The sequence below is a fragment of the Marmota marmota genome, unplaced genomic scaffold (assembly GCF_001458135.2).
Source record: "Marmota marmota marmota unplaced genomic scaffold, marMar, whole genome shotgun sequence".
NCBI lineage: Eukaryota > Metazoa > Chordata > Mammalia > Rodentia > Sciuridae > Marmota > Marmota marmota.
The window spans coordinates 3,441,175-3,453,932 of record NW_026000016.1 but is presented as its reverse complement, the minus strand read 5'-3'; the positions used below and the strand labels follow the sequence as shown (position 1 = coordinate 3,453,932).

Here is a 12,758-nt window from a genome sequence, read left to right as displayed (position 1 = left end):
AGATCTCTGCCATGTTGGTATCCTATGCGAATGGCAGCATTTCGTTCCCCTTGCCGGGCAACCAAAGCAACGGGTGAGTCCTGACCGGCCCTCAGCAGGACCCGGACCGAGAAGCAGTTTCTGCGGGCTCCTAGCCCTGGGCCAGGGCAGTTCCAGGAGCCGGAACTCGGCCGCTCCGTGCTCGGTGTATGCTCCGATAAGAGCAGGCTCCAAGAAGCAGCCTCCGCAGGATCCCCAGCCCTGGGCCAGGGTGGTTCTGGGAGCCGGAACTCGGCCGCCCTGCGCTCGGTGCTCGCTCCGATAAGAGCAGGCTCTAAGAAGCACCCAGGCACTGAGCCCGAGCAATCTGTCTGCAAGCCGCAGGCGAATGGCAGCCTGAAATTACCTGTTCTATGGCTGAAAATCGAATTTTGTCTTCTTTAACCTGGTTTTCCTTCAGGTTATGGAAGGGAAGCAATACTAATATACTTAGCTCTATGGAATGAAAAAAGAAATTTCTACATTGCAGATGTAGGATGCACCACATAAGGTAAGTCATAAGGATCTGGAGAAATCTACTGAATAGACAGAAAGAGTCGAGTCCACACTCCCTAGCATGACATGTACAAGTCTCTACCCACTGATCACTGCCTTTGCCTGCCTTCTTCAGCTTCATCTCTCACTGAGAGCTGCCCACATCCAGCACTCCAGTATGCAGAACTGTGCTGCATCCTGAGCTGCACCTGGCTAATGCCTGACCTGTTTCATGTTGCACATGCTTGCTCTGGTGCCCATCAGTGTCTATCAAACCGAACCACAATTTCTGCTAACTGCTCTAAGTTGCCCAGTGAGAACATGTATGTGAGAAGCACAGTCATATTCAACCTCCCAGGAAGAACACACAGGCTGAGAAAGAAGATTCAGCCAGGAAAATTCAGATGGGGAAATCAGATGTAAGAGGTAGTCCAGGAAAGTGTGGTTTTATAGAAGCCCAAGGAAAAGAAAATTGCAAAAATAAACAACTAAGGATGCCAAGAGATCCTGAGAGGTAGTAAAGAAGGGTGAGAAAAAAATCTGTTGATTAAGAAATCACAGATGGCTGGGCGCAGTGGTACACCCCTGTAATCCCAGTGATTCGGGAGACTGAGGCAGGAGGATTGCAAATTCAAAGCCTCAGCAACCCTGCAAGGCCCTGAGCAACTTAGAAAGACTCTGTCTCAAAATAAAAAAATAAAAAGGGCTTGGGATTCGGCTCAGTGGTAAATTGCCCTGGGGTTAAATCCCCAGTACAACCCCTGCCCCCCCTCCAAAAGAAATCATGGATGCCCTTTGAATGATGGTACAGGCAAAAATCAAACTGCACTAGCTAAAGAGTGAATGGAAAAATAATTATTTGAAAAAGTATAAGTTTAAATCTTTCTATTACTCTCATTAAAATAATTTCTAATGGCTCTAAGTTGAGATGAACCTTGTCCTCCAAATAAAGCAGCAAAACAAAACATTAATTTTCCTAGCAACACTATGTATAACAGAGGAAAAAGGGCAATCTAAACCTTATGGACAAATGTAAGTAATTGATTAAATGAATTAGGATACATGTATACAAGACTAGATATTTTTAAAAAGCAATATAGAGCTATATTTTAATTTAGAAAGATACATGTATTAGGGGGAAAGTCACGTTACACTATAGCATTATGTAATCAAGCTGTACTTCTTAATAGAAAAAGTGATGCATACCTATTCTATGTATCTATAAATAGAAAAAGGCTGGAAGAGTAGTCATCAAAGTATGACCAGTGGTAGAGACTTGATGATAGATATCAGGGAAGTTTTGCCAATTTCCATTTCAGATATAACAATGACATTGGGAACTTTAAAAGAGTATCCTTGTCTATTGGCAATAGACAGTGCAACCCTTATAGGAATGAAAAATGAAAATATAAAACATAAGTTAATAGAACACATAAGAGTCAATGGGTGGGAACACCACTAGAGGTATAAAATTTCCTTCATATATTGCCTGATATATTCTTATGATGGATATTTAGTTTTTTTTTTTAATATGGAAATTTTTAAAAATTCCAATTAAATGAGAAATAATGAAGTAGGGATAGCAAGTTCAATTTAGCTGTAAATAGAAGAAAAAGAGACCCATTCCTGGAGGAGGGCACAGGGCAGTGTTATTTGGCTTACTGTTTGTTTTACAGTTGCAGGAAATTTTAGTAAGTTTACAGGATCCAAGGAAGGAACCAATAGAAAGGGGAAGGTAGGTCATACAGGAAAACGGAGACATTTGATGGCAAAGTCACGTTACACTATAGCATTATGTAATCGGCAAAATTAGACGAGGAGCTGGAGGAACAGTTGTCCTTCCCCTGAAGGTGATGAAGAGGAGTCGTGAATGGATGAGACATGATTAGAAGGTGGGTGGGGCTGGGTGGGCTGGCATGGGGCCAGGGGTTATGATGGGGCAATAGATCATTTTAAGATCACCTGGTATTAAATGTGAGAGACAGTGGACAGGAAGAGTCGGGAAGGTCTGGAGTAGCCATTGAGGAGAATGAAAAGGATATATTATCAGAAGAGAAGAATTTCCCATGAACTTGGCTGTCCCATGAGCAGTTCCTGCCATTAATCCAAAAAGTTGAGCTAGGAAAGGAAATTGAGAATTGGGGAAATCCTTAATTAGTATGATAGTTTCTATCATATACCCTATGTATGTGTTGTTTTCCCTTTTAGAGCCACCATGTGTTATTTTTATTTTTATAGGTTGCTGACAATTAACTGTAGCTACCAAACTACAGAGAAGAGGTACTGGAATGAACTAGGGAAAGATTCTTTATTCCCATGTGACAGCCCATGATTGTATTAGAAGCATCAGTATTCACCTCAATCAGTATTAGCTATCAACAATAGCCCAACAGCAAGAAATTCCTGCAAGGTTTCATCAGGTGCAATTTGTGTAGAAATAAGGAACATATTCTACTGGGGTATAGTGTCATTCACAAATATTTGTAACAGTCCCTCAATAAAACACTGGGCTTATTCTGAGCTAGAGAATAAGTCCTTTGCAAGACAGGGGTCAGTGGAACACAGTTCTTTCTTTTTGTAACACTTGGATTTTACAAGTGGTGGAATACCACACTTAAAACACTGTGGTCAAAAGGTCTTCAAGTGGCTTGGAAACTAGTTTTCTCAAATGGCATTCCAGAAATTATTTCAAAGAACAAAACAAGACAAAAAGTAAGGAAGAAGTTATCCAAGAAATGTAAACAATAAAGTCCATTTTCAAGAGGAACATTTGGAGCCATGAACCCACAGCCCATGTTTTTCCTGAATCTGAACTCGCTGGAAGTGAAGAGTCCAGCTTCCTAGCACCCTGTTAGGCAGACATTAAATGCTATGAGGAGCGGCTGGTAAACACTTCAGTGGCTGCCTCAGAACAAATGACAATGGCTTTGTTCTGCAATGAGGAAATAATTCTTAGTAAATATGTTTCTCCAGCTGCTACTCCAAATTTGACCGCAACAAGAGTTATTTTCATAACTCTTCATCAAACTCTTCACTCTGGCATAGGTTTTAATTTATAGACCAAAGGGATACTGAGAGGCTAGAATGTGCAATGCAGTTGGACATGCAACACTGGAAGATAGGGGCTGGAAACCAAAGCCACGTGGGTTACCTTTCTCTTATTTGTGACTTGTCTTTGGATGCTAGGTATTCCTAGCACACAAGAAACAGTAGACTGTTCTCATGGGCTTCTTGGTCTGTAATTAAATGTAAGTGGGGACAAGTCCGTGGGTCCGTGTACTTTGTAATTAAGCAAATGTTAAGAGTTTGTGGGGAAATAAAAAAAAAACATATTTTTCCTCCTGAAAAGTTCATGCAAAGCATACTAGAAGAATCATCACTCACTCCAGAGGTAATATTGGAGCTTTTCCTAGTCTTGGACATAGTGTTTTTGCATTTAAAAATATACATGGGCTGATGGGCTTAGGTCCCCACCCCTAAGGCTGCAGAAACCAGGTTAGCTTGAAAGGCATGAATATACCTAACTTAGGAACTAGTACTTTCATATCATTTTTCTATGGTTGGCAAATAACCCTTTAAAAAGATACACACACACACACACACACACACACACACACACATATATATATATATATATATATATATATATATATATATGTATAATTTTGATCTCCGGATTCTTCTTCCTTGAAGTTAGGCCCAGAATGTGCTGTGATCTTAACACAGGTTATATTTGAGCATCTTTCTCTCTGGGGTACAGTCTCACATTCCTTAGTCTTTCCTTAGTCTTTCTAGTATGTGTGTGTGTGTGTGTGTGTGTGTGTGTGTATAGATATATATAGATATATAGATATAGATATCCAAATAAAATATACTCTTGGGAACCATTTCTTTTTGTCTATCTTCTCCCTGAGATAGTCTTCCAATATGTGTGTGTGTTTGTATATACATATATATGCATATATGTATACATACACATATATGCACACATATATGTGCATACACACACACACACACACACACATACCCGAAGGCTATCTCAAAGAGAAGATAGACAAAAAGAAATGGGACACAAGGGGTATATTTCTTTGGTGGCCAAGAATTTGACGTACAGGCACTCTTAAGAGTAAAAGGTGAAAGCCGGGTGCAGTGGTGCGTACCTGTAATCTCAGCAGCTCAGGCAGGAGGATTTCGAGCCCAAAGCCAACCTCAGCAACTTAGAAAAGTGCTAAGCAACTCACTGAGATCCTGCCTCTAAATGAAATACAAAAAAGTGCTGGGGATATGGCTCAGTGGTTAAGCAACCCTGAGTTCAATCCTGGTACAAAAAAAAAAAAAAAGAGTAAAAGGTGAATAAATTCCTCTGTCAGAGGAAATGTTCTCAGAAGAAAGCACACATAAGACAGGATGGAGAAGACAAACCCAGGAACTAGTGATAGCTGTTACTATGGCATCATAGTTAGAAGAGAAGAAAATTCAGTACTGCTTTCTTGAATAGACCACCCCTCACCCCCACAAGAAGGAGAGCTTGTAGCAGAAGCCCGAACATATTACAGGGCAAGTAACAGACATCAAACAATGATCTGGCTATGAAATAAATTGAGGCTGCAAATATTTAAGGCCCTCAAAATGATTAAAAAAAAGAATAAAAAGAAATCAGTAGCTAACATAAAGAAAGAAGAAATGATCTTCCTTTTTGTCTTGATTTTTAAGTAGAGAGAGCATGAGGGAGAGTTGTTTGAGAACTGACAGGGGTCACTGCCTTCTGAATTAATGAGAACCAGTAATCGGGCGGCAGTTAGGCAAGAAGAAAGTACTCATAAGGATAAGACAAAACTATGCAAATTTGCCAAGCCACTGTCTGCAGGCCCACTTGATTCTAAAAAGCGATTTGCAGGGCTATAATCCTTGACAAATGGATGGGTTCTGTGTCTCTGCACTCCATGTTTGTGCTATCTGGTTGTAATTTGGGCTTCCTGTGGGATTGGTGTTGTTGAAAAGCCTAGTTCTCAGCAGCAACCTCCTGCTTCCCAGGCCCTAAAGACAATTCTTATAAACAGTGAGGGCTTTCTCTTACATTATACTCTCTCCAGTGTGTCTCCATCAGATCATTTTGATCTCAGGATTCTTCTTCCTTGATGTCAGACCCAGAATGTGCTGTGATCTTAACACTGGTTACATTTGAGCATCTATCTGTCTTAGGTACAGTCTCACATTCCTTAGTCTTTCCTCTCCCCCTTTCTCTCACTGTTTATCACAAATCTTGCCAAATTGAAAAAAAAAAAAATCCTTTACTCTTTATGAAATTTTTGGTTCCTTAGTAGATTTTACATTTTCAACTTCATCTTATCAAAAGATCATAGTGTGTTTGAAGGCCTCTCCAAACCCCAGGATAAAGTCCACCAAAATAACAAAATTGATAGTTTGAAATAATTATTTTACTGCCTTTAGTATAGTTGAGAAATACTTTACTCAACTCTAAAATCTGATTCCAAGAAGGATCTGGAACAAATTAGATTTAATGGATTGGTCTGAATGCTGCAGACAGTTGAATGTTTCAAAATGTTTTGAATGGTAGAATGTGAAGAAATTGCCACATGACAGCCTTCTTCCTCTGACCTAAGATGGTGAAGCCTGGAGGCAGAACCTGCATGGATGTCTGCTAATGTCCCTAATGTCACAGACGGCAGGTGAATGAACCTGAGGAGGTGGAAGCCATCCTGGGGGAACAGAAACACAAGGGCAGCAACCATGTCATAGAAGGCCAGAGTGAGAGCAGGAGAGAGTGAGCCCAAGGCACTCTGGACCACCATGCGGACATTGGCTGGGTCTTGGTTTTCTCAGGTAGAAAAATGAGGATTTGCATAGCTCATCTTCTCCTGAACCCCATTACCACCCATATTTCTACCTACCTCAGATTCTGAGATTTGAACAATGTCAGCAAATCAAGTTGAATGAGTCTCACCGAAGCCTGCTGGGAGGCAGGCATTCAAATAAAAAAGTACACAGACTTCTAACAGCATCTGTGTGTGGTCACTCTTGCCCCACCCCAACTCAGTGACCGATGCTCCCAACTTGAGCAATCAAGGTGTGGATGAGCTGATAAGTTGGCCCATTGTTTCCTAAAGCAGTCACAGGTTAGAAAGTTCATGCTGTTAGTGTTTCCTCCTCAAACTTGGGGGACATTTGGGTAACTTGGGTGATAACCAAACTGTACCAGTTACTATTATAAAAACTGAACCCTGTTAGGGACTTATTGGACTTTGGGGCTTATGTGAGAAGACTTTGAGCCTCATGTTGCATTTGGAACACTTCTTCAGTTTGTAGATGGGTTGGATTTCAGAAAGCTTTGGATGTTTGGCATTCAGAATGCATTTCTCTTTAGAAATGATATTTCGAATGGTAGCTCAGTTCTCAAGCCAGTCCACAAAAAGCCTACTTAAGCCTCAATATGGTTTTGATGCCATAAAACTGTGTATTTGCAATAAAAATAATAGTATCCAGGACTGTGGCCATATGAATAATTTAAAAAATAGGGTAAAAAAATCATTGTGTTAAGTATATGATATCGAATGCTGATATTTAGGTGGAAATAAGTTTAATCAGAGGGAAATTAGAAAGTGGAAGCTTTGTGGAGATTCTAAGGGATATCTGGGACATTCCAAAGGCTTTAGATTGGTGGCACTGGTTCCTTGAAGTGGGTGGCCTAGAAGATGCTTCTAAGAAAATCTGGATAGTTTCTTTTTTATGATAAGGTTTTTTGGAAATCTGTGAGAGGGCTGAGAAGAGAGGAGAGCTCTCTTTTTAGTAATAATTGAGCAAAAGTGAGAATATACATGGGAGGAAGAAATTGGCTAAGACAAAATTGGCTAAGATGCATGTCTAACATTGGAGAAAGGGATTTGGTTGAAGGGAAATCAACTGAGTGGCTGAGGAGGAGAATGTGGTGGGAGAATTGTGAAAATCCCTTGGCTTCAGAAAGTCGGGGTGAAGGTTCTCTATGACAGGCCATGGAACATCTGGAGGGTTGGTCCAGTGGTGTGTGGAACGTCCTCAGGAGGCAGAAGGATATGTGGAAACTGGACTGCTGGCAAACACAGATGTGTCAGAGGATTTGCCACCTGTCCTTCTCCTTATAAAGAAACTGTAGGGCAAATGGTCTTAGTCCGTTTTATTGCTAATAGAGAATAACTGTGATTGGATAGTTTATAAAAGAAAATTTATTTTAGCTCATGCTCTGGAGGCTGGGGTGTCCAAAAGCACGGAAGCAGCACCTGTGCAGCTTCATGGAGGAAGAATGGAAGGAGTCCCATGGAGAGAGGAAGCGAGAGGAAGCAGAGGAACAGCTTACGGCCACGTTAGGGGACCCTTCAAGGAGAACTAACTTGAAAGAACAGCATTCATCCATTTCATGCGGGCAGAGTTCCTGTGAACCAAACTCATCATGAAAGCCCCACAACCTCTCAACACCATTACACTGAGAACCAAATTTTATCATGAGTTTTGGAGGGGGACAGAACACGCTCACTCCATAGCACAAGTAGGAGGAATTGTAACTTACTCCTGGGTGAAGCAAGACTGAATACTGGGATTTGATTCTTGCTTTAACAAGTATATTTCTGCCTCCCTGGTCCTTTTACTAAACCTGCTTTCTCTGCTTCTTACCAAAAAAAAAAAAAAAAAAACAAAAAAACAAAACAGAACAAACAAACAAATAAAAATAAACTAGCAATTAGCTTTTATGCAAGTATTTAAAATTAATATTAAATCAGAAATGTCAGGCAGGGGTTGTGGCCCAGTGGTAGATCACTTGCCTAAGGAGGTGCTGGTTTTTTTTCCTCAGCACTACATAAAAATAAATAAATAAAATAAAGTCATAAAAATTATTAAAAAAAAATCAGAAGTGTCTGATGCTTATTGTGCTGAAGATAAGAACATATAAGAAAAAAATGCAATTTCCATTTCACTAATTTCTACTCTGTATTTAAGACAGAAAATACGGTTTATCTTTCCATTCTCTAGGAAGAAATAAATTGCCAAGTGAATTAGTAGCAATATGACTAAGAAATTATTTAATATCTTAAGAGAAAAATAATTTTCAAATGTTTTCAATTGTTTATAGCCACTGATTTGAAATATACTGGTTATCAACTTTAAAATCTATTTATTGATAAAAAGTCTTTTAGACTTTCAGGGCATATATTAAATATAGGTAGACATACTTTGAGAACCTTTAAGTAATGTTGTTGAACCTTTCCTTGAATTCAGAATTTTAAGAACTCATATATTATTCTAATTATTTACTTTAGAGATCTGTTGCAATTTTAATAGTTACCAAATATTACATTCAATTTTTAGGAGTTTAGAACTTTAGAAAGTGAGCAGAATTTGCATTTTTTAAAAAATTTCTAGCTTTGGACAGGTTTTTAATGAAAATCTATGAGTATTTACACAATAAGTGGGAAGTACTGGATACCAGGTGCTTAGTGTATACTACCTCTTGGTTTTCATGAGTCTGTCAACATTTGAGCAAGTTATCTATTAGTACTATTCCAGTCACTGTAAGTGATTGTTTAATTGCCACAAAGAAAAAAAAAAAAACTCACAACCAACATAGTGAACATTAAACAAGTTACACAATATATACAAACATATATAAATAGTGTCAGATATAAACTAAACATTGCACTCAGAGACAGGAGTTTTCCACATTATCATGTGCTTTAAGAATCCATATAGTACATGAAAAATACAGAATAAAATATGCAATAGTAGAATGAAACAGACATTATTATTACTGTGTGTATATATGTGACTGCATGACCAATATGATTCTGCAACTTGTACACTCAGAAAAATGAGAAATTATATCTCATCTGATTCAAATGTATGATATGTCAAGGTCATTGTACTGTCATGTGTAACTAATTAAAATAAATAAAAAAATTAATTAAAAAAATATGAAAAAGTTTGAAATACTTCAATGTTATACATCAATATTTGAAGACATTATTGTATAAGGAGCTACAGTCTCTTAGGATGTTAAAATTATCCCAATGAAGAGTGAAGAAAAAGGAAATGGGGGGAAAATCCTAGGGACAAGTATTTCAAATAACTATGGAATACCAGTGGCCTTATTATTGTTTCTCCATGAAGAAAGAGACTGTTGCCCCACAAGTCCTTTACCATTGAGTCTCCTTTTTGTCTTCCTGTCTTTGAACAAGGAGGCATATGAGTTGACACAGAAAGCCTATTATGACTCCCAGTGACCCAATGCCTGGGCCCAGGGTCAAAGCTGCCCTTTGTCCCAGATGGTTAAGTCAAATAAATTTTTCAGGAAACCTTCCCTTGCCCCATAGTTACTGTGTCCCTGTAGCTACTAAGGGAATATTTGTTCTTAAATAAAGTTGTCTTCTGAGGACACCATCTGATTAACCAATTTTTTTTGTTTTGTTTTCATACAAATGTGACATTTTCTAGGGCTTATGCTAATTTGTTCCTTTCCTTCTCAGAAGGAACCTAAGCCAAATTTGGGTCTTAATCTGGATGGGATCAGCTATTTGGACAGTTGAGCTCCTTGTTAATGAACTCCAGCAGACCATCACGTGCACAGGAGGTGGGAGCTTGCAGAGAGGTGGAATGTCGGGGTCCTCCAGACCCTGCATTTCAACAGACTCCCAGGTGATTTGGAAGCATTTAAGAGGTGCAGCATGCTGCTGCTCTAGGTTTCTCTATAAGCTTCCAGTCTGGGGGTTTTTAGGGAGTCGAGAAGCCTTTGGCAAATTCCTGTATTTTACCACTCGCTATTGACAACAGCTGGAAGAGCCCTTTGTGGCAAAGATGCTTGTGTCTTATGGAAATATACCAAATAGACTTCAAAAATAGAATTTTGTACTAATTCTCCAAAACATGACATATCTATTAATGATTTTGATTTGGTGGTATTGCTCATCAAACCCTACATAATAGATGCATATTGAAATGGGCTAAATAAATCACAAGTTACTATGAGCAATAAAACCTAGGAAAATTTAAGTTTTTTAGGAGTGACATTTAAATTTGGTGCTTAAATCTTCAACAAATGGTGCTGGGAAAACTGGAAATCCATATGCAACAAAATGAAGCTGAACCCCTTTCTCTCGCCATGCACAAAAGTTAATTCAAAATGGATCAAGGAGCTAGATATCAAATCAGAGACTCTGCACCTGATAGAAGAAAAAGTTGGCTCCGATCTACACATTGTGGGGTCGGGCTCCAAATTCCTTAATAGGACGCCCATAGCACAAAAGTTAATAACTAGAATCAACAAATGGGACTTACTCAAACTAAAAAGTTTTTTTCTCAGCAAGAGAAACAATAAGAGAGGTAAATAGGGAACCTACATCCTGGGAACAAATCTTTACTCCTCACACTTCAGATAGAGCCCTAATATCCAGAATATACAAAGAACTCAAAAAATTAAACAACAAGATAACAAACAACCCTATCAACAAATGGGCCAAGGACCTGAACAGACACTTCTCAGAGGAGGACATACAATCTATCAATAAGTACATGAAAAAATGCTCACCATCTCTATCTGTCAGAGAAATGCAAATCAAAACCACCCTAAGATACCATCTCACTCCAGTAAGATTGGCAGCCATTATGAAGTCAAGCAACAATAAGTGCTGGCGAGGATGTGGGGAAAAGGGTACACTTGTACATTGCTGGTGGAACTGCAAACTGGTGCGGCCAATATGGAAAGCAGTATGGAGATTCCTAGGAAAGCTGGGAATGGAACCACCATTTGACCCAGCTATCGCCCTTCTCGGTCTATTCCCTGAGGACCTTAAAAGAGCATACTATAGGGATACTGCCACATCAATGATCATGGCAGCACAATTCACAATAGCTAGACTTTGGAATCAACCCAGATGCCCTTCAATAGATGAATGGATTAAAAAACTGTGGCATTTATACACAATGGAGTATTACGCAGCATTAAAAAATGACAAAATCATGGATTTTGCAGGGAAATGGATGGCATTAGAGCAGATTATGCTAAGTGAAGCTAGCCAATCCTTAAAAAACAAATGCCAAATGTCTTCTTTGATATAAAGAGAGCAGCTAAGATCAGAACAGGGAAGAAGAGCATGAGGAAAAGATTAACATTAAACAGAGACGAGTGGGGGGAGAGAAAGGGAGAGAGAAGGGAAACTATGGAAATGGAAGGAGACCCTCATTGTTACACAAAATTACATATAAGAGTTTGTGAGGGGAAAGGGGAAAAAAAACAAGGGAGAGAATTAAACAACAGCAGATGGGGTAGAGAGGGAAGATGAGAGGGAAGGGGAGGGGGGATAGTAGGGGATAGGAAAGGTAGCAGAATACAACAGTCATTAATATGGTATTATGTAAAAATGTGGATGTGTAACCGATGTGATTCTGCAACTTGTATTTGGGGTAAAAAATGGGAGTTCATAAGCCACTTGAATCAAATGTATGGAAGATGATATGTCATGAGCTTTGTAATGTTTTGAACAACCAATTAAAAAAAATTACTTTAAAATATTTGTCCAACATTAAAATAAATAAAATTTAAGAAAATTAAGGAAAAAAAAATAAATTTGGTGCTTAACTAGAAAACTGGAAGGAAAGCTCTAATCAATGATCATTGAAGCAACATAAAATTACTTTGCTATTTTAATTTTAAACAAGCAGCCATTTTTACTTTTTCCTTACCATTAAAAAGTGTATAAAGCTATGAATTAGATCAAGCTCTTACCTTTATATCTTGTGGGTTGATATCAGGACTTGTTTGACACCGCAGAGGTCCCAGAGTTTGAATATGAAAAATATAAAGGAGAAACTCATCCCGCGCAGAGAATGGCCAGCCCACCTCCAGAATGGTGTCACTGATGGTACTCGGTCCAATATTGTGCAGCTGTAAGCAAGTGACAGATTATGGAATGGTACAGTTCAAGGTGGGGATATGAAATCCAACTCCGTCGACCTGTACCTATTTTTAAAGGCATGTGCTATTGGTTGTAAGTCATCATGATAATAACTCTAGCAAATAAGAAGAAGAAGAAAAAAGTCCATATGGGAATCAGGAACTCTGAAAGTGTGATGTGATGGTGTTTAGAAAAAACTCTTTGGTCTGGTTTGTGAAGCTCTGAAAGTGGATTTCTTCACTGAAGATCATACGGTTGAACATCTTTTATCCAAAATGCTTGGGACCAGAAGTGTTTGGGATTTTGGAA

At 38.9% G+C, this 12,758-nt stretch overlaps 1 protein-coding gene across 1 annotated transcript in view; it reads right to left on the bottom strand.

Annotated features, from left to right (window-relative positions):
* Positions 1-12,758, bottom strand: part of Itga8 (integrin subunit alpha 8) — a 174,898-nt gene that overhangs the window by 32,473 nt on the left and 129,667 nt on the right. The window contains exon 25 of the mRNA XM_048809772.1: positions 12,281-12,439. Within this exon, the coding sequence (XP_048665729.1) occupies positions 12,281-12,439 (159 nt within the window). The remainder of the gene's footprint in view (positions 1-12,280; positions 12,440-12,758) is intronic.